We start from the raw sequence: 22,336 nt of genomic DNA, 5'->3' as shown, positions 1-22,336 counted from the left end.
ACAGGAACCCGAGGTCACCCCCTGGTACACCGGGGGAGGCGCCGACCCAGAGGTTGAGCAACCAGCTCAGGTTCACACCCAGGAGGACTCGAGCCCAGGCACTCAGGCACCTTCTCCCACGCTCACACCTCTCTGCTGAGTCGCGGGAACAGTGTGTGATCGTGAAGGTGAGGTGACCTCACACGCCCGGGCTCAGGTGCTTGGAGCAGGTGGTTGGAGCAGTGTCCCGTGCGCCAGAAGGCGCGGGTGCGATTCCCGGTCAGGGCATGTGCCTAGGTTGCAGGTTCAATCCCCTGTCAGGGTGTGTACGTGAGGCAACCAATGATGTATCTCACATGGACGTTTCTCTCTCTCTCTTCCTCCCTCTGTAAAAAGAAAGACATCACACAAGCAAAGTCCTGAACACAGAGCCATGGGAGGTGTCCGACGGGCATCAGTCATTGTTGTAACTGAGGCACTCATGCATTCAACAGACCCTCACTGGGTGTGCAGTCTGTGGCCGGCTCCCTTGTTTACATCCGTAAATAAGAGAGGATGTCTGCCCTCGGGGGGCTTCGTCAGCACTGTTATCACGTCATGACCGTCTCCATCAACATCACTGTTATCATCATGGCCATCACCATCATGATCATCTTCAAGACCATCATCTCCACCATCATCACCACTGCAATCATCTCCACCACCATCAACACCATCACCATCATCATCACCATCTCTCCATCATCATCAACACCATCACCATGGTCATCATTATCATCATCATCTCCATCATCGCCACCATCATCACCACTGCAATCATCTCCACCACCGTCAACACCATCACCATCAACATCATCATCACCATCACCACCATCATCACCACTACAATCACCTCCACACAATCATCACCATCCCCATAATCATCATCGTCGCCATCACCACCATCATCACCACTGCAATCATCTCCACCACCATCAACACCATCACCATCATCATCACCATCACCATGGTCATCATTGTCATCATCTCCATCATCGCCACCATCATCACCATGATAATCATCTTCATCACCATCACCACTATGATCATCTTCACCACCATCACACCATCATCATCTTCATCTCCATCATCACCTCCACCACCATGATCATCATCTCCATCATCACTATGATAATCATCTTCATCTCCATCCCCACCATCATCATCTCCACACCATCATCACCACCATCCCCATGATCATCATCGTCGCCATCACCACCATCATCACCACTGCAATCATCCACCACCATCAACACCATCACCACCATCATCATCATCACCATCTCTCCATCATCATCAACACCATCACCATGGTCATCATTGTTATCATCATCTCCATGATAATCATCTTCATCACCATCACCACTATGATCATCTCCATCACCATCATCACCATCATCACCACCATCATCTTCATCTCCAGCATCACCTCCACCACCATGATCATCTCCATCATCACTATGATAATCATCTTCATCACCATCCCCACCATCATTATCTACATCACCATCACCACCACCATCACCATGATCATCTTCATCACCATCACCACCATCATTATCTCCACCACCATCACCATGATCATCATTGTCATCATCTCCACCATCATCACCATGATAACCATCTTCATCACCATCATCATCTCCATCATCATCACCATCAGTCTCACGAGCATCGTCTTCACCATCAGAATCACCATCATCACGCCCATCACCATGATCGCCATCCCCCTCACCGCCTTGCACGGTACCTGTGCTATTCACAAACTGATCAGCCTTGTGATTCCATCTCTCCGGGGCTCCTCTAGTCCCCCAGAAACGTCACCCACATCTGGTTTTTAATTTGACACTTTGGTTTTCCTTTTTTGGTTGGGAATGTCTCACGCCCCTCAGGTCCCAGAGAGGGTCACACGTCTCCCCGGAGAGGCCTCTCTTCCTCCTCTGGGGTGGTGGTGGTTGGGGCAGGTGTGCTGGGGGGCCAGGCGGCCTCTGACAGTCTCTTCACAACCTCGCTCAGCTGCCCCAGGCCCTGGGCAGCCTCCACCAGCTGGGTCAGCCCCAGTCCCAGGGCTTGGCGCTCCCGCTGGTCCCGCTCCAGGGCCTGGGTCAGCCCCTGCAGCTGGCTGCCCACGTTCCTCACGGCAGCCACCAGCTCCAGCAGGGCAGGCGGCTCGCAAGCCATGACCCTGACAGGTGGCACCGGGGTCGCGCAGGGGCCAAGGGGGCCTGGGCTCTGGCCGGGGACTGGCCCCGGGGTGAGATTGTCAGGAGGAGGTTGCTCTACGGGGTGGGCCATGGGGGGCAGGCGGAGGTCCGGCCTCACAGTGGGGTCAGGGGCTGCGTGCGGGGTCTGAGGAGGTGGAGGGGTTAGTCCGTGGCTCTGGCTGCTGGATGGCTTGAAGTCCTCCGTGCATGGGGCGTCCGTGCTTGGGGCTGGAGAGGGGCTGGAGGGGCTGGAGGGGCTGGACTCTGAGTCTGGAGAGGGCTCTAGGCTCGACACATGGGATGGGGAGGGATGAGGGGCCCCCGTGAAGGTCCACTGGGGGTGCAGGCTGGGCTTGGCTGTCGGTGCGGGAGTGGGAAAGGGGAGTTCTGTCTCCAGGGAAGTTAGAAGGGACTTAGTGGTGACCACAGGGGCTGAGGTAGGGCCAGGAGCCAAGGCGGGGTGAGGAGTGGTCGTAGGGTGAGGGGTCGTGGTGGGGTGAGGGGTCGTGGTGGGGTGAGGGGCAGTGACAGGGTAAGGGATTGTGATGGGATTAGGGGTTGATGTGGGTTGAGCGGTTGTGGTGGGGTGAGAGGTCGTGGGGAGGTGAGGGGTCGTGGTGGGGAAAGGGGTTGTGGCTGGGTGAGCAGCTGTGGCTGGTTGCGGGGTTGTGGTGGGGTGAGGGATCGTGATGGGGTGAGGGGTCGTGGTGGGGTGAGGGGTCGTGGTGAGGTGAGGGGTAGTGGTCGTGCTAAGGGTCATGGGGGGGTGAGAGGTCGTGGTGGAGGGAGGGGTGGTGGGGGGAGGGCTTGTGGAGTGGCCTGGGGATCCCGAAGGTTCTGGGACTGTGTCGGGGTACAGAGTTGTGTCCGGGCCTGGTGGGGTGCCAGGTCCGGGGGTCAGCTCCGAGGTGGGGGAAAGGCCAGTCGCAGCAGCTGGTGCAGAGGGGTCAGAGGTCAGTTCTTTGGGCGAGGTGGGCGGCGGGGTGGGAGAAGGCTCAGGGGTCAGCGCTGCACCCACGGTGGCCTCCAGGGTGGACACAGGCAGGCCGGGGGTCGAGGTGAGGTCAGCGCTCTCCCAGGAGGCGGGGTCTGGGCTGGGCGGCCGAGTGTCCGCGGGGGGCGAGGTCGCCTCCGTGGACGGTGACGCTGCGCGGGGGGTGAGCTGCGGCGCCGCCTGGGAGGTCACTGGGGGGCCCGGGGAAGGGGCGGGGGGCGCCGTCCTGGCCGCCGTGGGCCGCAGCCGGCGCTCGGGCCCCGGTTTCTTCCCAGGACCTGCAGGAGGATAGATGGACAGTGAGGTCAGTCTGCCCCGCCCACCCCACGGCCAGGGATCGGACGGCCAATCGGAAGGCGCAGAGCCTCGTGACGTCATCGGTCGCCGGCAGATTCACCCCGCCCTCTTGCTCCCCCTTCCCCCGCCCCTGTCGCCAAGCGCCACCTGGCGGCCTTCACTGCAGGAGGGTGCAGGGGGGTGAGAAGGTGGGAGGCGGGGGCGGGGGTGGGGTTAGTGGGGGAGATGGGAGGTGGAAGGGGGAATGAGGGGGTGCGGGAACGGAGGGATGGGAGGTGGGGAGGATGGGGTGGGGGGATGGGATGCGGGAGGGGGCAGAAACGTGGGGGGATGCTGGATGGTGGGGGGATGAAAGGGGTGTGGGAGCATGCAAGAAGCGGAATCTGGAATCAGGGAGAGTTGGGGAATGTGGGGGTGTGGAGGGTGTGGGCAGGATGGAGGGGGCGGAGGGCAGGGGGGATGCAGGGGGTAAGGGGGAGGGTGTGAGAGGTGCCTTTAGGTGCAGAAGCAGGAGGGATGGTGCAGGAGGTTCAGAGGGTCATCTCAGTAATCAAGGTACATGTGTTTGTGCCGAATTTAAAACAATCAAAATTAATGCGAAAGCCCTGACCGGTGTGGCTCAGTGGATAGAGCGTCGGCCTGCGGACTGAAGGGTCCCAGGTTGGATTCTGGTCAAGGGCATGTACCTTGGTTGCAGGCACATCCCCAGTAGGAGATGTGCAGGAGGCAGCTGATCCATGTTTCTCTCTCATCCATGTTTCTAACTCTCTATCCCTCTCCCTTCCTCTCTGTAAAAATTCAATAACATATATTTTTAAAAAATTAATGGGAAACATCCACGATGAACAAAACCTCAACATTTCAACCCAAGACAAGACCTGACGGAGCCGAGACTAGGGGGAGCCCGGTGAGGTCGGTGGGATCCTGTCTTTATTTAAAATGCTGATATTTCGTTCGCTGTGGCTTATTTTCCCATTAATTTTGACTTTTGAAACTATTGTATGAAGATTTTATTGATCCCGATTACTGAGAGTTTGGGCGCCCCCTAAAGGTAGGACCCGATTAGAAGCCTCATCCTGGTCCAGGTTGGGCGTCAGCCCTGCTCGCTCAGAAAGGTGGCTGGTTCGATTCCCCGCCAGGGCGCAGGCCAGGGTTTCAGGCTTGACCCCCTCTAGGGGGCGTGCAGGAGGCAGCTGGTGGAGGTTTCGCTCTCGCATCGATGTTTGTCTCTTCCTCTCTCTCCCTCTCCCTTCCTCTCTCTCTAAACATGAATAAACTATTTTGAAAAAGTTAACGCTTTTTTCCAGATGAGGGAAGTCAGGCCAGGAAGGTAAGTAACTTGCCCAAAGTCACACACACACACACACACACACACACACACACACACAGTTTGCAGTTTGCATGTTGCAGGGACAAGATTTGAACCCAGGTCCTTTGTACTCAGAGTCAAAGCCATTAAGTATCACTTTCTGGTGATGGGGGTGCTCTGTGGTCCCGTGTGGTCCGTGTGGTCCGTGTGGTCCCGTGTGGTCCCGTGTGGTTACTGAGCCCTTCACATGCGCCTCATCCCACTCAGAAATGCAGTTTCCTTTTTCACACTTTTGATTCAGTTAAGTTTGAATCACCTCCTGTGCTGGAAGCTTAGAGCAAGCGTGTCAAACTCGTGGCCCACAGCGAATATTTTTGCGGCCTGGCCAATAGAACGGTATGTCAGAAACGTTTCAATAAAAATTTTGTAACTTAATGTTTACAATATCCTGTTATACATAATTATTAACAACAAACTACAACGTCCGCTAATGACTGATGACTATAATTGTGTTGCATTCATTTCCCTTACGTGCCTTACAGGGCACCATTTCTCTCCACTAACACCAGCAGCGAATATTCTAGCAGCCGATGGCCACGTCCTTAGTCTAGGACTGACTTGTTGGGTGTGCACAACAAGAACTATTTCGCTTTTGGAGAACAAGAAAAATAGGTTTCTCTGCGTGACGCTTATGAATTTGTGCAGTTCTTCCGTGTCTGGTAAGTTCGTGTTCAAGAAAAAAATTAATTTTTATTAAAATGTTCTATTATTTTATGTTAACGACGACTCATTTATTTCAGCCCTTTGCATTCAGCATGTCTCTATCGACATAAACCTATGTTTCTATGAAAATGGAAGCTTTTGTTTTTTTGCGGACACATCCACTTATACCTTGTTTATTCGGCCCGAGGGAGCCTGTGAGTTTGACACGCTTGCTCTGGGCATCCCAGGCGCCCTGCCCTCATCTGCAGGGGTGAGAAGCAGGGGAGGCAGGGGGGGGGGGGGCTCGGCCTCCAGCCAGGCCGCCTGGGTGTAAACCCCAGCTCCTCGCTTCCCTGCTGGGTGACGGTGGGCGCGCTACTTTACTGCCTTGACTTCATTTCTTCCCCATCTAGACACCATAGATGGTCCTCGAACCTTCCACGTAGAACTGTCATTAGGATTCGGGGAGACTGTGTGTGTACAGAGCGCTTAGCACGATGCCTAGCACGGAATACGCCCTCTTGTGATTAACAATACCGTCAGAGGCCTGACGTCGGTGCCTCAGTTTCTCCCACCTGTGCAATGGGCATCATTACAGCCCCTCCACCACAGCGCCCATGTGGGTGTGACGAGGATTAAAGGGGTAGAACATACCACGTACTTAGAATAGTGCCTGATAGACAGCATATCGCTCAGTACGGTGTCATCGTTTTTAATTACTTCGAGAATCCCAGCTTACTGAGATACTGTCAGGGCTCAGATGCCTAAAGTGATACTGATTAAAAAAAAAAAAATCCTCACCCAAGGACATGTTGTTATTGATTTTAGGGAGAGGGAGAGGGAGAGAAACATCCAGGTGAGAGAAACATCAGTCCCATGCCTCGGGTACCTGCCCCAACCAGAGGTTGCACCCGAGACCTGGGCGTGTGCCCTGACCGGGAATCGAACCTGAAACCTCTTTGGTGCATAGGATGCTGCTCCGACCAGCTGAGCCACCGCCAGGGCCAGAGCGGTCTTACTGATGTCTCGTTTCTCAGACCCAGGGTGCAGAGAGCTAAGTGGTCCGCCTCTGAATGTTGTCACCAACAGCCGCTACACTGTCTCTTCTTGTTTTATTCTTCTCCTCTTTGTCCCCAGTCTCCATCCCTCTCACCTTCTCCCATAGGTACCTCCGCGAATGTACTTAACATACGTCCTTAAACATATGTGTGTGTGTGTTTTTCAAATATATTTTTTGTTGATTTCAGAGAAGAAGGGAGAGGGAGAGAGAGACGGACACATCAATGATAAGAATCATTGATCGGCTGCCTCCTGCACGCCCCCTACTGGGGATCCAGCCTGCAACCCGGGCATGTGCCCTTGACTGGGAATCGAACCATGACCTCCTGGTTCATAGGCTGACCCTCAACCACTGAGCCCACCATTTTCTTACTGATTTGTCCGAGTGACTTGCACAGTATAGGTTAGGGTCTCTGAACCTCGGATCACTGACATTTGGGATGGGATGAGTCTTGGTGGGGGGCTGCCCTGTGACTGTGGTTGTGTGACAACATCCCTGCGCCGCCCCCCCCCCCCAATGAGGCTCCAAGTTATGACAATCCAAACCATCGTCGAGAGTGCCCATCGCCGCCAGGTGAGGACCTGGTGTAGGCAGCAGCCCCTTGTTTCGGGATACATTTCTGCCGGGTCTTTCTGGGGTAAGGTTGGGCTCCACTGGGGAATTTGGGGTCCATCTCCCTACCCCACCACACAAGCGTCCTTGTCCCCTCGCCCCAGCCACAGGCCTCACCTGTGTCTCCACGAACCCTTGGAGCTGGAGGGGGTTCACCCGGGCTCCTGGTGGTGCCGGTGGTAAGAGTGGGTCCGGGCGCGCCCGTGGTGGGGGTCCCCGTGGCCACGGCCCCTCCTGAAGGCGTGCCCCTTTTCCAGGAAGGCTTGGAACCATCATCTCCGCCTGGGGAGATATGGAGAGCTGGGTATCCCCCCTGGATGGAGAGCTGAGTCCCCCCCAGGATGGAGAGCTGGGTCCCCCCTGGATGGAGAGCTGGGTCCCACCAGGATGGAGAGCTGGGTCTCCCCCTGGATGGAGAGCTGAGTCCCCCCAGGATGGAGAGCTGGGTATCCCCCCAGGACGGAGAGCTAAGTCCCCCCAGGATGGAGAGCTGGGTCCCCCCAGGATGGAGAGCTGGGTATCTCCCCTGGATGGAGAGCTGAGTACCCCCAGGATGGAGAGCTGGGTCCCCCCTGGATGGAGAGCTGGGTATCTCCCCTGGATGGAGAGCCGAGTCCCCCCCAGGATGGAGAGCTGGGTCCCCCCAGGATGGAGAGCTGGGTCCCCCCCTGGATGGAGAACTGGGTCCCCCCTGGATGGAGAGCTGAGTCCCCCCCCCCGGATGGAGAGCTGGATCCCCCTCTGGATGGAGGGCTGAGCCCCCCCAGGATGGAGAGCTGGGTGTCCTCCCTGAATGGAGAGCTGGGTCCCCCCAGGATGGAGAGCTGGGTGTCCCCCTCCCTTCCACTCTCTCTAAAAAAAAGATCAATGGAAAATATCCTCGGGTGAGGATTAACCCCCCCCAAAATAATAATAATAACAGTAACCAAGTGGACCCCATGTAATCACACACAGCCTTAAACCTGGAGAACTCCCCCAGCTGTAGTGACAGAGGAAGACGTGAAGACAGAAGGAGGGCAAGACAGAGAGGCAAGTCGCGGACAGAGGAAGGGCCATGGCCCAAGGCGTGCGGTGGCTTCCGGACGAGAGAGGAGGCAAGGGAGCCGTCTCCCCGGAGCCCCCGCAGGGATGCAGCCCCGCGAGGCTCAGGGCCTCGGACCCACAGACCCACAGAATGAGCTGGCGCTGTGTGCAGCCACTATGCATGGGGGGGGGGGGCAGGGGGTGCCGCAGCCACAGGCACCGACCAGCAAAACACAGGCCGAGCTGCGTCTGGGGGAGAGGACAGCGTCCTGGGCCGGCAGGGCCGCCGTCCAGCTGCCGCCTCTGCTCCCCTGGGAGCGCCCTCCCTGCCGGTGTCCACGGTGCAAACCCTACATCTCCAGCGTGAGGTTCCCCTGATTGCCCAGCTAAACCATCACCCTCCCCCGGACCCGCAGCTGTTGCTCATTTACGGTAAATCACTAACAACCAGTGGCTTGCGGCTTTCCACAATTTCACACACAGTTTGCTCACTGGCTTGGGACCTGGAGCCCCCCCTCCCCCCAAGTTCTAATCCCGGGGGAGCCACAGCTGAACCCCCGTGAGTTGGACTGCAGAGCTCACGTGTGTAATTACTTCAGTGATTCGGTAATCTTTCCCAGTCCAAGGAGCTAAATGCTTGTGAAATCGTTTTAAACGAATCTCAAGCCCGGCCAGCGTGGCTCAATGGTTACACCTGGACCTGTGAACCAGGAGGTCACAGTTGGATTCCTGGTCAGGGCACACGCCCAGGTTACGGGCTTGATCCCCAGTGTGGGGCGTGCAGGAGGCAGCTGATGAATAATTCTCTCTCATCACTGATGTTTCCATCTCTCTCTTCCTCTCCCTTCCTCTCTGCAATCAATAAAAATCTATAATAATAAAAGCATAATATGCTAATTAGACTGGACGTCCTTCCGGACAACCTTCCGGACAAAGCTGGGGCTGTGAGGGAAGCTGGTGCCGGCAGCCGGGGGAAGGAAGGCCTACTCTTGCACAAATTTCGTGCATCAGGCCTCTAATATTTTTTTTAATATATTTTATTGATTTTTTACAGAGAGGAAGGGAGAGAGAGGGTAGAGAGTTAGAAACGTCGATGAGAGAGAAACATCCATCAGCTGCCTTCTGCACACACACACACACACACCCCAGGTATGTGCCCGCAACCAAGGTACATGCCCTTGACTGGAATCGAACCCGGGACCCTTCAGTCTGCGGGCCAACGCTCTATCCACTGAGCCAAACCGGCTAGGGTTGGCCTCTAGTATTTTTTAAAAACAAACTGGATCCCAAGCTTGGCGCCTGAGTTCAAGTTTACCTTCTCTGAGCCTCGCTGTGTCCCCCCACCTGAAACCTGGGCGTCAGGACAGGAGCTACGTCACCCCGTTGCGGGAACCCGCATGCCCCGGAGTCAGCGAGCTCTCCTGGACTCCCCACGGGGACCCCGGAGCTGCTTCTTTCAGAAGCAGAAACCGAGGCCCAAAGACGCAGAGTCCTATTTTTCAAGGTCACCCTGCTCACTGGCTAGGGGTCTGGGGGTCCCCCCAGATCTCCCCCACACACACACACACACGTGAGCTCTGCAATCCAACTCATGGGGGTTCAGCTGGAGTCACCTTTCAAGATCACCTCGTGAGGCTGGAATTCATGTCAGCTGTCCCTCCCACTCGCCACCCCACACCGCCCCGCCCCTCCCACCAGTCTCCCCGTTCCTCAGCTCGCAGGTGGGACTGTCCGGGGTTTCCCTGCGCGGGGTGCAGCTCTGCACGGATCTGCGCTCAGCGCTGCCTTCTCCCTCCAGGAGGGAAAGGGACTCCCGCCCGCCCGCCCGAACCGGCCTCCTGCGCAGCCGCACGCGCCCGGCACCTGGCCGTCTCCGCCACGAGGGGGCGCCGTGGGATAAGGAGGCAGAGAACAAAGGGCCTGCAATCCAGGCCACGCTGCACCGCGCAGCAGCACCTCCAGAAACTGGACAATATACACCCTAACTCACGACTTGCCCCGCTCTCCTCCCCGCACAAATGGCAGAGCCTCCAGGGCCTACTCCTCTCCCCCTTTCCCCGACACCCACAGTCACGCCGCGGGGCCACAGCGCGCTACGCGCTAACCCCGTGTTTTTATTGCCGCGGGTGTGGCCAACCGGCCAATCAGAGGCGCAGCGCGCCAGTGACGTCAGAAGACGCGAGGCCGATGGACGCTAGCTCCTCCCACCCCTCTATCCTCCGCCCCGCCCCTCTGGCGCCGGGCTGCAGTGTGCGCATGCGTGCTGGGTGGTGGGAAAGGCGGGAAAGGCCCGAGGGGCGTGGTCCTCCGGGAACCGGGGAGGAAGCCACCTGCGAGGCATGGGGAGGGTGCGAGGCGGGCGACCGGGGACGAAATGAGCGGGAGGCGGAGAGATGTGCAGCCGCAGAGATGGAGGGCGAGAGACGGGGAGACGGGGGGCCCTGCTGGCCAGGGCAGGGGTCAGGCTGGGGACACACCCTCCATGCAGGTGTCCCCCCGCCTCTGAGCCACAGCCCCACCCCGAGCACAGCATGCACTTGGCGAAGGGGTTTGAGGGAGCCAAGGCTGGGATGATCACGTGGGCACAGGGTCCCCTCTCCCAGGCTCTGGAGGAGAGCCGGGGGGGGGAAGGGTTTTAGGGTCCCTGGAGCCCAGGAAGCATGCCCGGGATGTCTGCAACCCTGCGGCCCAGGCCAACTCAGCCGGAGGGTCTTTGTGGAACCCCTGCCGGGGGTGCATGGAGGCCCCGCCGCCGCTGGCCATGCTCCTCACCTGGGCCCGGGAGGCGCCTCATCGCTGGGGAGGGGACCCCAGGGCTCCGGGTGCTGCCCCAGGAGGCAGTGTGTCCAGGCGCCCCTGCAGCGGGGGTGCCCTGGGCCAGGTCCTCTCCGGAGGGGGGGTCCCAGGTCCAGGCGGGGTAGTCCTCCTCGTCGGCGTGGCCTTGGGAGAAATCGGAGAGGTGTGGCCCGGTGCGGCCTGGAGGTGCCCCCGCAGCGTCCCGGGGCGCCCGCCGCCCCAGTACCAGTGCAGCTCAGCACTACGTCCTCCTGGTGGTCGCAGTTGTGCTGTCCCCAGGGCCCCGCGGGGCAGTCGCTCAGCGAGGCCTCCGTCCCTTTGCAGCCCACGTCGTCCAGCCAGATGGGCCCGGGCCCGGGACCGTAGTGGGTTTTGCCCACGCGGGGCCGGACGCGTCCACAGCCCAGCTCCCCGCAGGCCACGGTGCTGTCCCGCAGGTCCCACTTGTCATCGCACACTGTCCCCCAGAGTCCAGCGTGCCACACCTCCAGCCGGCCGGCACACCGGTTAGGCCCATCGGCCAGACGAACCCGGAAGGGGCCTGCAGTGGGAGGCCCCGGGTCAGGAGGGGTCACCTGGGGTCAGCCTCGCCCCTTCACGTGCCCTCCACTCACCTGATCCCCCGGGGGAGCCCCCAGTGGGGGAGGGGGCTGGGTCTTTGGATGACTCTGAAGGGCCTTCCGCTGGGGTCTTGGCTGATGGCTCCACCGGGGACAGAGAGGTTACCTCTCCGGGATCTTGAGCGGTCGTCATTGTCACAGTCTCAGAGGCTCGCTCCCAGGGGGTTCGGGGGGGCGGCGTTGTGCTGGTATGTGAGGTCAGCTTGCCGGGGGCCTCGGAGGTCAGGGCTGCGGTGGTCCGGGAGGTCAGTTCAGGGGGGCCCCGCGTGCCCGGGCTCCTGGAGTGTTTAGTGGTCGGCGTCCCGGGGGCCGGAGTGGCCGGCCTCTTTGGGTGCTTGGTCACCCACTTCTTGGTGCTCTTGGGCATCTTCCCGGGGGCCTGGGTGGTTCTCTCGGGGGCACTGGGGCTCAGCCCTGCGGGGGGCTTGGTGGCCGGCTCCCCCGGGAGCCAGGCGTCCGGGTCTCTGCCCAGGCCGGGGAGCCAGCTCCAGCTGAAGGGGTCTGCGATGGAGTCCAGGCCGGGGGTCCCTGGAAGGAGGAAGGGAAGACGGGAGCAGTGGCAGACCTCGAGGTGCCAAGGTTGTCCACCATGCCCCTCCCTTCCTCTCCTCTCCCCTCCCCAGTCAGTCACCAGGCTCCCATTCATTCATTCATCCATTCATTCTCTTATTTTCCTTTTCATAGTTTTTAAAATATATTTGTATTGATTTCAGAGAGGAAGGGAGAGGGAGAGAGTTTCCTGCCTCGGACCTTCCTCTGGCTTCTCTCCCTGTGTCCGTGCCCCTGCGTCCCCTTCCTCTCATCTTGGGGAGGACGAAGCTCGCTCTGCGTGGGAGACCTCCCTGACTCGGACAACTCTGCCACTTGGTTGCTGTGTGACCTTGGGCTAGTTACTCAACCACTCTGTGCTTCACAATCTTCATCAGTAAACCAGACATAGCACCCTCCAACCCGGCCTTACTGTGAGGTGTGAATGCAATCACGGGTGGGAAAACACCCAGCCCAGGGCGTGGGCACAGGAGGCAGGTGCTCCGTGGACATTAGTGTGGATGCTAGTTCCTGCTCCCTCCTCCAGGAAGCCCTCCGGGAGCCGATGGCTGGCAAGGGCTCCTTACCAGTGCACATGACGCCAACGTCCTCATTGTGAGCGCAGTTGTGCTTCCCCCAGGGAGCGGCAGGGCAATCAAGGAGCGATGCCTCGGTCCCCACACATGCCACGTCGTCCAGCCAGATGGGGCCGGAGCCCCAGCCGAAGCGGCCTGCAGAGGGGTCCGGCTGCCGAGCCCCGCCGCAGCCCAGCTCCCGGCAGACCACAGCGGAGTCCCGCGGGTCCCAGCTGTCGTCGCACACGGTGCCCCAGCGCCCAGCATGCCACACCTCCAGCCGGCCTGAGCACCTGCTGGGCCCGGCCACCAGCCGCAGCTGCGGGGAGCCTGAGGCAGGAGAGACCCAGAGAATTAGGGTTGAGGAGGCCTCTGCTCTCTGCGCCCTCCTCCCCCTGCCCTCCCTCCATCCTTCCTCTGGGCAGCAAGCATTTCCGGAGCCAGTGCTGTGCCATTGGCACTGGCACAGAGATCAAGGGCCAGGCAGTGTGTGGTTCCTGGGGAGCTCAACACAGAATCACCATGGGAGCCAGACATCCCACTCCTAGGGACCCACCCCACAGGGGAGTGTGGTTTTCAAACAGACCCCGGAACGCAGAGGTCCACAGCAGCTCTATTCACAAAGCCAGAGGCTGGGGAAGCCCTAAAATCCCACCCACGGGTAAATGGACACACAAAACCTGGCGATCAGTGCAATGGAATATTACGCAGCCATGAAAAAGGAAGGAGCCCTGGCTGGTGTGGCTCAGCAGATACAGCATTGGCCTGCGGACTGAAGGGTCCCGGGTTCAATTCCGGTCAAAGGCACATGCCCAGGTTGCAGGCTGATCCCCACTAGGGGGTGTGCAGGAGTCAGGCGATCAATGATTCTCTCATCATTGATGTTTCTATCTCTCTAAAAATCAATAAAATTAATAATAATAATAATGCCTAGATTTCCAAACAGCCATGGTTGACCCAGTCCTTCCAGGATCTGTGAGCAGGAGGCGGTCTTCAGAAAGCATCGTGCATTTCAAGACCGGACCGCAGGGCCGTAACGCGGCGAGGCCTCTGCGCACCAGGCCTGTCACCTGCCCCTCCTCCCTGCCTCCTGAGACGGCCTCTGAGCAGAGGGGAAGGCACTGCGTCCCAGGGGGCGGAGTGGGGGGGGGGAGCAAACAGAAGCTAAGACCCCGTTTTGGGGAGCAGAACCGACTCACCAGCTTCCGGCCCAGGCTCCCAAGGGGCCGTGGGGGAGGCCAGCGGCGGGGAGATGTCTGCGGTCCTCGAGGCGGGGCGCGCCGTGGGGGGCGGGGGCCTGGAGGAGGCGGCCCTGGACTTGGTGGTGTTGCTGTCCGCAGCGGAGGCGGTGGGAGGGACATAGGCAAGAGGCATACCTGGGCGGGGCGGGGGCGGGGCGGGGAGGAGGGGTCACCACCCACCTCCCCAGCTGCCCGCGCCCCGCCCCCTCCGCCGCAGACCCCGCCCTTCTCCGCCACAGGCCACGCCCCTCCACCAAGGCCCCGGCCCCACCTACGGTCCAGCCCCTCCGCCACAGGCCCCGCCCTCCTCCACCGCAGACCCCGCCCTTCTCCGCCACAGGACACTTCCCCTCCGCCACAGGGCCCCGCCCTCCACCGCAGGCCCCGCCCCGCCCCCTCTTCCAAGGCCCCGCCCTCCACCTCAGGCCTCGCCCTGCCCTCCACCGACGGTCCCGCTACAGGCCCCGCCCCCGCCACAGGCCCCGCCCTCCATAGAAGGCCCCGCCCCTCCGCATGGCCCCGCCCCGCCACAGGCCACCCAGGGTGATGCAGTTTCACCGGTGGGACCGGGCAGGTAGGAAGTGTGAACCGAGGAAGTGGGGGCAGGGGGTCCCGAGGGAAACACGCAGCCCCCCACGCGGTGCCCTGCACCCGCGGGAGCCCCTCACCGTCGCACACGGCCCCCGCGTCCTCCCGGTGGTGACAGTCGTGCTGGCCCCAGGGCCTGGACGCGCAGAAGCGCAGCGCCGTCTCGTTCCCCCGGCACCGCAGATCGTCCAGGAGGATGGGCCCGGCGCCCTCCCCGAAGAAGGCGCCCCCGGGGGCGGCCAGCGCCCCCCCGCAGCCCAGCTCGCGGCAGGCCACCGCCGCGTCGCGCAGGTCCCAGGCGTCGTCGCACACGGAGCCCCAGAGCCCGCCGTGCCACACCTCCAGGCGGCCCGCGCACCCGTGGGGGCCGTCGGCCAGGCGCAGCCGCGGGGCGGGGCCTGGACGCGGGAGCGAGAACAGAGACGAAGCGTGAGGCTGGACGCGAGGAAAAGGCTCCACGGAGCCGGGAGGTCCCTCGCTGAGCGTCCAGCCCCCGCCCCGGCCTGCCCAGGGGGGCGCGGGAGGCTGGCCCGGCCACACCATTCTCCTCCCGGGCCCGGCTCCCACCCCCACCGCTGGGGGCCATCCCCGTCTGAGGGCGCAGCCTGGGCCCCCTCCAGCACATCTGCCCAGCAGCCCGGCGCCCAGGTGCGGGGCACGCACAGCTGTGAAGCAAAGATGCCTGCAGACCCGGCTGATGGCCCTGGGGCAATCATGTCCCGCACCCCCCCCCCCTCCCCCGCCCCGCTTCGCCCCCATCTCACTGAGAACTAACCACTGGTCCCGACAGTAACCTCTGGTTCTAGGGAGCATTTATGTTGGGGTTAGAGCTGCACGCCACTGGGGGGCGCAGTTCATCCCTACCTGCCAATATGGGGGGGGGGGGCCTAGCTGGTTTTGCTCAATGGATAGAGCATCGGCCTTCAGACTGAAGGGTCCCAGGTTCGATTCCGGCCAAGGGCACATGCCTGGGTTGCGGGCTTGATCCCCAGTAAGGGGTGTGCAGGAGACAGCCAATCAATGATTCTCTCTCATCATTGATGTTTCTATCTCCCTCTCCCTCTCCCTTCTTCTCTAAAATCAATAAAATATATAAAAAAAACTTTGATAGTAAAGACAAAAATATATATATATATATATATATATATATATATATATATATATATATATAAATATGGGGGGGGGCGTCACCCCCACTCAGTGCTCCAGGGCAGAGAACGCCTGCCTGCCGCCCCTCCTATGGGCAGGCGCTCCTTGCAGCGTCTGAGAATTGGAGGTGTTAAGGCACCTGTAGCTCTCTTCTCCCCGACAGCATAGCTGAAGCCTCGACTCCCCTCCCCCTCTCCGGGGCCCCCTGTTTCCCACCCTGGGCAGGTGGAGGGACCTCTCATCCGCCAGCCCCCGACCCTGTGTCCAGGCCTGTCCGGCTGGCCTTGGTCCCCACCATCCCCGCCATCCACGATGCACCAGACAAGGGGAGACCTGGGGGGTGGGGGTGGGAGAACCCAGGCTCCCAGCCGCGGACGCACCTGTGCAGACCAGCCCCGCGTCCTCGCTGTGGTCACAGTTGCTCCGGCCCCAGGGGCTCCGGGGACAGTCCCGCAGGGCTTGCTCTCCCCCTCCGCAGCCCACGTCGTCCATCCACACGGGCCCTGAGCCGGGGCCGAATCTGGCCCCCCCAGGGGCGGCCAGCGCCCCCCCACAGCCCAGCTCCCGGCAGGCCACCGCCGCGTCGCGCAGGTCCCAGCCGTCGTCGCACACCGTCCCCCAGCGCCCCCCGTGCCACACCTCCAGGCGGCCGGCGCACCCGTGGGGGCCCGAGGCCAGGCGCAGCCGCTCTGGGGGACAGACAGGGGCCTGGGTGAGGCAGCCGGGAGGGTGCTGGTCTGAGACCCCCCCCAACCCCCCCCCCCACAGCCAGGCCGCAAGGGAGAGTGGGAATCTGATGGGGGGGCCTGGGTGCCGGGAGCAGACACCTGGGGGCCTTGATCGGGTCAGTAGGGGGCCGGCCTGACTGAGTCCTGAGGGACACAGGTTTTTTGATTGTTTGCTTTTAGTCGTTTTTAAATTGAATTTTAGAAAAAGAGGAAGAGAGAGGGAGAGAGACAGCAACATGATTGGCTGCCTCCTGTACCATCCAGCCGCAACCCAGTCATGTGCCCTGTGTGGGAATCCAACTGGCAACCCCTGGGGTCACGGGATGATGCCCACCCCTGGGTCAGCCCGGCCAGGGCTCGAGGCCGCAGGTTAGCAGGACACCTGCCCCCCATCTGGGTCTGTGGGGACTCACCCTGGCGGGGGGCTCCGGACGTCAGCAGCGGGGCCCTGGTGGACTTGGCCTGCTTGGGCGGCCGGGGGCTCTTTCTCCGCGAGCTGCTCTGGGGGGTCCCAGCTGGGCGGGGGGCTGGGAGGGAGACAGGAGGGAGGGAGGTCAGAAGCCACTCCCCCCTCCTCCTGCCTGGGGGCTGTGAGGGCCCCTCGGGGTTGGGGAGGCCCGGGCATCTGTCCGTCCCCAGGGCCATCCGGGAAGGCCCCTCCCCTGGCTGAGCAGAAGCGGGTTCGGGCGGGCGGCTCACCATGTGTCACTGGGGGCTCCTCAGAGCTGGGGCCCAGCTCCCCGGGCAGCCCCGGCCAGGGGTTCCCAACCAGGATCAAAGGGGGGCCATCCGTGTCCCTGGAGTTGGCCACACGCTGACCTGCGGAGAGCCGTGGGTCTATGGGGGGCTGGCCCCAGAGAGGCCGGGCCGGCCCCTGGATCCTGGAGGGAAAGCCCCGGCCCCTCGAGTGACGGGGCTGAGGACTTGGGGTCCTCACCTGCGCAGACGACCCCCGCATCCTCCTCATGGGAGCAGACATGGGCCTTCCAGCCCCGGTGTGGGCACAGGCCCAGCTGCCCCTCGCCGCCCCGGCAGGCCAGCTCGCTCAGCCACACGGGCCCGGCGCCCTCCCCGAAGAAGGCGCCCGGGGGGGCGGCCAGCGCGGCCCCACAGCCCAGCTCCCGGCAGGCCACCGCCGCGTCCCGCAGGTCCCAGCCGTCGTCGCACACGGTCCCCCAGCGCCCGCCGTGCCACACCTCCAGGCGGCCCGCGCACCCGTGGGGGCCGTCGGCCAGGCGCAGCCGCTCTGGGGGGCGGAGGAGAGGCTGTGATCTCCGGAGGGCTCTGGGGCCGGGCTGTGCTCAGGGTGGGGCTGCAGGCCGGCGCCTGGCTGCTGTGGGGACCCCCATCCCTGGGGCCCAGGAGAGCAGGGTGAGACCCTGGTCCCTGTTGCAAGTGGATGGCGGGTGGCGGGTGCCTGGGTAGTGCTGAGGGGAAAGGGCCTGAGGTCACAGCCAGATGCGGGGGGGGGGGGGGGGGGGGAAGGGGGCAGGATCCCGTGGGAGGGCAAGGCCAGGAATGGTGTGGGCTTGGAGCTGGGCAAGGCCAGGAGGGAGGGGGGTTACTTACCAACCGCCTGGATCCCCATCAGAGCCGCTGGAAGGGAGGGTGAGGGCGCGACACAGTGAGGGGCAGGCCCAGGGTCCTCTCTCAGCACAGGGCCCTGGCCACACACACACACACACACACACACACACAGACACACACACACACCTCTGAACCAACACCCTCCCGCACAGGACTCTGGGCCAAGGCAGGGCCCAGACGTCACAGGTCAGGGCTGGGGACCAGGCCCTGTGCTCCCCAGAGACCTGGCTAAAGGTCGAATGGTGGGTAAACCCCCACAAGGGTCAGGGCTGCTGGGGGCGTGATGGGAGGCAAGCAGGTCCCTGGGGCTCCTCAGACGGTGGGACTCGGGGCGCAGAAGGCTGGGTCCCTGGAGGTCAGGCGGGGAGGCACGTGTCCTGCATCCCCAGGCACCAGGAATGGGCCCCGGAAGTCTGAGTCTCTCCAGTGATGAGCTCAGGGGTCAGAGGGCGGGGCCCAGGCCCCTGAGTCCCCGAGGAGGAGGGGGTCACTCACCCAGGAGGCAGGCCAAGACCCTCATGTCTGCAGAGTCCGGGGCAGGGATGGGGTGCGAGGGGGTGGGAGCAGCGAGGGGAGGGCCGCGGCCACGGGAGGACGGGACGGGGACGCGCCCGCGGAGGCGCCCTGGACCCGGGAGGAGCAGGCAGGAGCCGGATGCTTTGGCAGGAGCAAGAGAGGCTGCCGAGGAGGCAGCAGGGGACAGGAGGGGGCGGGGAGGGGGCTGGCCGCGGCCGCGGCCTGGGGAGAAGGGGGGTTGCGGGGCGGGAGGGAGGGTGTCCAGCTGCAAACACCCACACAGCCGCCAGCTCCCGGGAGGGCGCAGGGATGATCAGGGGCCGGCTGGCTGCAGGGAAGGGATGGACGGACAGACAGGGCGCACGTGGAGGCCGCGTGGTCAGGGCGCCCACCCGTCTGCCTGCTCTCCTCTCCAGCCAGGGAAGCGTGGGGGGACCCTGGCGGAGGGGCCGGAGGCTGGATTCACAGGGGTTTGCTGGGCTTGGGAGTCACGGTTCAGCAGCAAGAGGGCTTCCAGCCAGACACCAGGAGGGACTTCCTGAGCCGGGAGAGGAGCCTGAGACACCCTCCCCACTCCGCCGGGATGCACAGCCCCCATCGCAGGGGGAAGCGGGGGAGCCTCTATGTCCCACCCTCCCCCCGTCCAGGGGAGCAGGGTGGTGGGTGGCAGACGGAGGAAGGTCGAGGCCTGGGCGGGGAGGCGGCCGCACTCACACACACACTCACGCCCCGCAGCAGGCGGCGGGAGGCGGAAAACTTGGGTAATGGGGAGCGTGAGTCAGCCGGCTGGCTAGGAGCGGGCCGCTGTGAGCTCATCACCTCCCCTTCTCCCAGGCCAGCACCCCCGCCGACAATTAATGTCAACTCAGAGGAAGGAGGAGCCAGACGGAAGGGGGTGCAGAGACAGCCTGGAAAAGGCATCAGAGAGAGGGAGCCGGCCACAGCGGTTTCAGGCTTTATTAACAACCGGGTGTAAAAAACCAGATGGGTCTGGCGGCCCTGGGCTCCCACCTTCCCCGGGGGGCGGGGGGGGGGGGCGCCGGTCTGCGCTGTGTCCGCCTCCTCCTCCTCCTCACGGCTTCTCCAGGAGACAGCTCCCCTACAAGGCTCCGCTCAGCGCCTGGCTCCAGACTCACCCCCTTCACGCATAGGCATCAAACCCCACCCCGTTCGCAGGGGCCTCAGCCCTATGTGGGGGGGCCCTTGTCCGGAGTCCTAACCCTTGGGCGTCAAACTTGGTCAGCCCCCTCTCCTCCTGGGAGGGAGTCGCTCCCAGGCCAGGCGGGAGCTCGGGAGGTGCAGACCTGCAGCGAGAGACAGGCGGGAGGTCTCTCAGCGCAGAGGGAGGCCGGAGGCGGGGCAGGCCGCCCTCTCTGAGAAGTTCACACACCACACATGGGCCTCAGCCTGCAGTGGCTGGCGTGTCTCAGCCTCGGCAGGCCTGAGTCCCTGGGCCCTGGGTGGGCTGGGGATTCGCACAGGGAGGATGGGGATGTGCCCGCGCACAGTAGGTGGTCACGCACACAGTAGGTGCTCAGGTTGGAGTCACAGGTCCTTGCTGAACTCCCTCACCAGTGTGTAGCCCATGCAGCCCCAGCCCCCCTCTGCCTGGTAGCCACAGCCCTCCAGCATCCCTGCCACGCCCCAGGCCGCCACAGCCACGGGGACCACGAGGCGGGCTCGGGGCTCCCCCACGCTCCCTGCCCAGGCACGTGCCCGGGACTCTGCAAAGGCCAGCAGCCGCCTACCCACACCTTGGCGGCGGTGCCAGCGGGAGACGGAGAGGCGGGTGACCCGGGCCCCGTCCCCAGTGTGGGAGCCGGGAGCCAGGGCCAGGACCCCGCACACATCCCCTGAGCCCCGCACTGCCACCCAGGGCCCCCCTAGGCCGCCCGGCGGAGGCAGCGAGCCCCACCGGGCCCGCAGGCCCAGCTTCAGGGCCACCACGGCCAGGAGCACCGGCAGGAGGAGGGCCAGAGCAAAGGAGGCCAGGACGAAGCGCAGGCCGCTGCTGGCCGCCGCCAGGAGCAGCAGGGTGGGCGGCCGTGTCAGGGCGTGCAGGGCCACTCGGTTCTCCGTGTCCTTCACACCAGCCTGTGGGGGGGAGGGGTAGTCAGAGCCAGGGGCCTGGCCTTCCATGACACCAGGGCCCCTGTGGACACCGGGGACTGGGAGAGGGGGGCCCTGGCCAGGAGGGACCTAGGGGGGACCCAAAGGGGAAAGGAAGGCGTGTGGGGGGCCCTGTGGCAGAGGGACGGGCAGAGGAGCCCGCGCACAGTAGGTGGTCACGCACACAGTAGGACCACCTGCTCTAGGCACCCGCCAGCACCACACCTGGCACACTGGGCTTGGCGTGAGTGAGCGAGGGGATGAGCTGGGAGCTCTGGGGACATCCACTTCAGGGGAGGGACAAGCAGGAGGCAGGCCAGAACAGGACAACTGGACGGGGGCCTGCCCCGGGGCCAGAAACTGTGCTTGCTCCGGACGCCGCAGAGGACACCGGCGGGGAGCGGGGATTACAGGGCTGAGGCCCCTGCGATTGGTCTGAAGAGTGTGGGGTGGTAGGCGGAGTCCCCCAGAGTCCGGGTGTGAAAATCTTCGGACCCCGAGGGAAGGGAGGCGCTAGAGGGAGAGGGGGCCGCGCCAGAAGCGACTCGGGAGGAGCGCGCCTCTCCACCTCTCCGGGGCTGGGGCTGGGGCTCAGCCGCCCTCACCTTCAGCATCTCCAGCACCAGCGCCTTCTCATCCTCCCTCATCTCCCGCACCGACAGGTGGCTGGGGGCCATGGCAGCCCCGCGCCCCGCGCCCCGGGGAGCAGGCGCGCACCTGGTGAGAACAAGTCAGCATCAGGAAGGCCCTCTGGTCCCCAAGCGCCCCCGATGAGGACGCTCGGGGGACCCCCAAGCGAGGTCCGATCTCCTGGGATCCTGCACCCGCCCACCCAGAGGTCGTGGTGCTCAGCGATCTCCCCCCAAATGACACGCCACGTGGACGCCAACACGGGGCTCCCTCCTGGGCTGCGGGGCTGCCCTGCGGGGGGTCAGCGAACCCCCGCCCACTGCCCGGGCGAGGACCGCGCTCCCCGCGCCCCGGAGCCCCTCCCCCAGTCGCCGCAGGACGAGGACCTGCAAACACCCCCGCGAGTCGCTCTGATCCTTTAAGGTGTAGGGGTGCAGGGTCGAGAAGGGGGATCGCTGGCGGAAGTGACGTCAGACTCGCTCACGTTGGGGGCGGAGCGGTACCTAAAGGCCTTAGCAACTGTTGCCAAGCTCCCCGGCACGTGTGAGCAGCGGAAGGGCTAAGGCCGGGCGCACAGCCTCCGCCGGGATGGGGTCGGGGAGAAGGAGCGATGGAGAACCGGGACCCGTAGGGCGATGGGGGCGGACACCGGCGGGGAGCGGTACTTACCGGCCGTGGAGGGGGTTCGCACGCTCTCTCCGGGTTGCTAAGCAACCTGCGCGTGGTGTCTGGCGCTGGAGGGAGTGGATCGATGCTCATTGGTCCCTGGGCTCTAGCCCGACGGGCTGCGTCACCCTCCCGAGCTCACTGGCTCCCAAACTCGCCCACCCTAGGGCCCTCCGTCCCCGCCCTCCGTGCTCAGGGCCCTTCGGGACAAGCATCCTCCACCCGCTGCTCAGAGAGGGGAGGTGTGGGTGACGGGCAGGCGGACCCGCATTCTAGAGCCCGCCACCCTCCCCCATTCTAGGGACACTGCAGCCTTTTAAGGGTAAACAGAGTTCGCAAGTCACCTGCGAGCGGCATGCAGGAGATGCGCCTCCGGGCTCCCAG

At 63.0% G+C, this 22,336-nt stretch overlaps 2 protein-coding genes across 3 annotated transcripts; both read right to left on the bottom strand.

Annotated features, from left to right (window-relative positions):
• Positions 1–1,852: 1,852 nt before the first annotated feature.
• Positions 1,853–18,551, bottom strand: SSC5D (scavenger receptor cysteine rich family member with 5 domains; the record flags this gene model as incomplete). Its single annotated transcript, XM_081106804.1, has 14 exons — positions 1,853–3,494; positions 7,314–7,478; positions 10,992–11,159; positions 11,242–11,556; positions 11,630–12,163; positions 12,751–13,068; positions 13,938–14,114; positions 14,648–14,965; positions 16,097–16,405; positions 16,858–16,971; positions 17,144–17,263; positions 17,382–17,690; positions 18,014–18,040; positions 18,527–18,551. The coding sequence occupies 14 exons, from the start codon at positions 18,549–18,551 to the stop codon at positions 1,924–1,926; spliced, it is 4,470 nt and encodes a 1,489-aa protein (XP_080962930.1). The 3' UTR covers positions 1,853–1,923.
• Positions 18,552–19,488: 937 nt separating this feature from the next.
• On the bottom strand, positions 19,489–22,183 carry NAT14 (N-acetyltransferase 14 (putative)). 2 transcript variants are annotated; one of them, XM_081108737.1, is made up of 3 exons: positions 21,956–22,183; positions 21,262–21,373; positions 19,489–20,641 (listed from the first exon to the last, which is right to left on the bottom strand). In XM_081108737.1, the coding sequence occupies exons 2-3, from the start codon at positions 21,331–21,333 to the stop codon at positions 20,093–20,095; spliced, it is 621 nt and encodes a 206-aa protein (XP_080964863.1). In that variant the 5' UTR covers positions 21,334–21,373; positions 21,956–22,183; the 3' UTR covers positions 19,489–20,092. The 2 variants fall into 2 exon arrangements, with proteins under 2 accessions (XP_080964863.1, XP_080964862.1); XM_081108736.1 differs by having other exon boundaries at positions 21,673–21,962.
• Positions 22,184–22,336: the final 153 nt, after the last annotated feature.

Source organism: Myotis nattereri (genome assembly GCF_964212035.1).
Source record: "Myotis nattereri genome assembly, chromosome: 15".
NCBI classification, from domain to species: Eukaryota; Metazoa; Chordata; class Mammalia; order Chiroptera; family Vespertilionidae; genus Myotis; species Myotis nattereri.
This window is presented reverse-complemented; position numbering and strand designations above follow the sequence as displayed.

Excerpts from the sequence above, each read along its gene's own strand:
- NAT14 (XM_081108737.1), bottom strand. The coding sequence starts at position 21,333 with ATGGCCCCCAGCCACCTGTCGGTGCGGGAGATGAGGGAGGATGAGAAG. Across the intron at positions 20,642-21,261 it reads TGGTGCTGGAGATGCTGAAG|GCTGGTGTGAAGGACACGGA; the intron begins GTGAGGGCGGCT and ends TCCCCCCCACAG.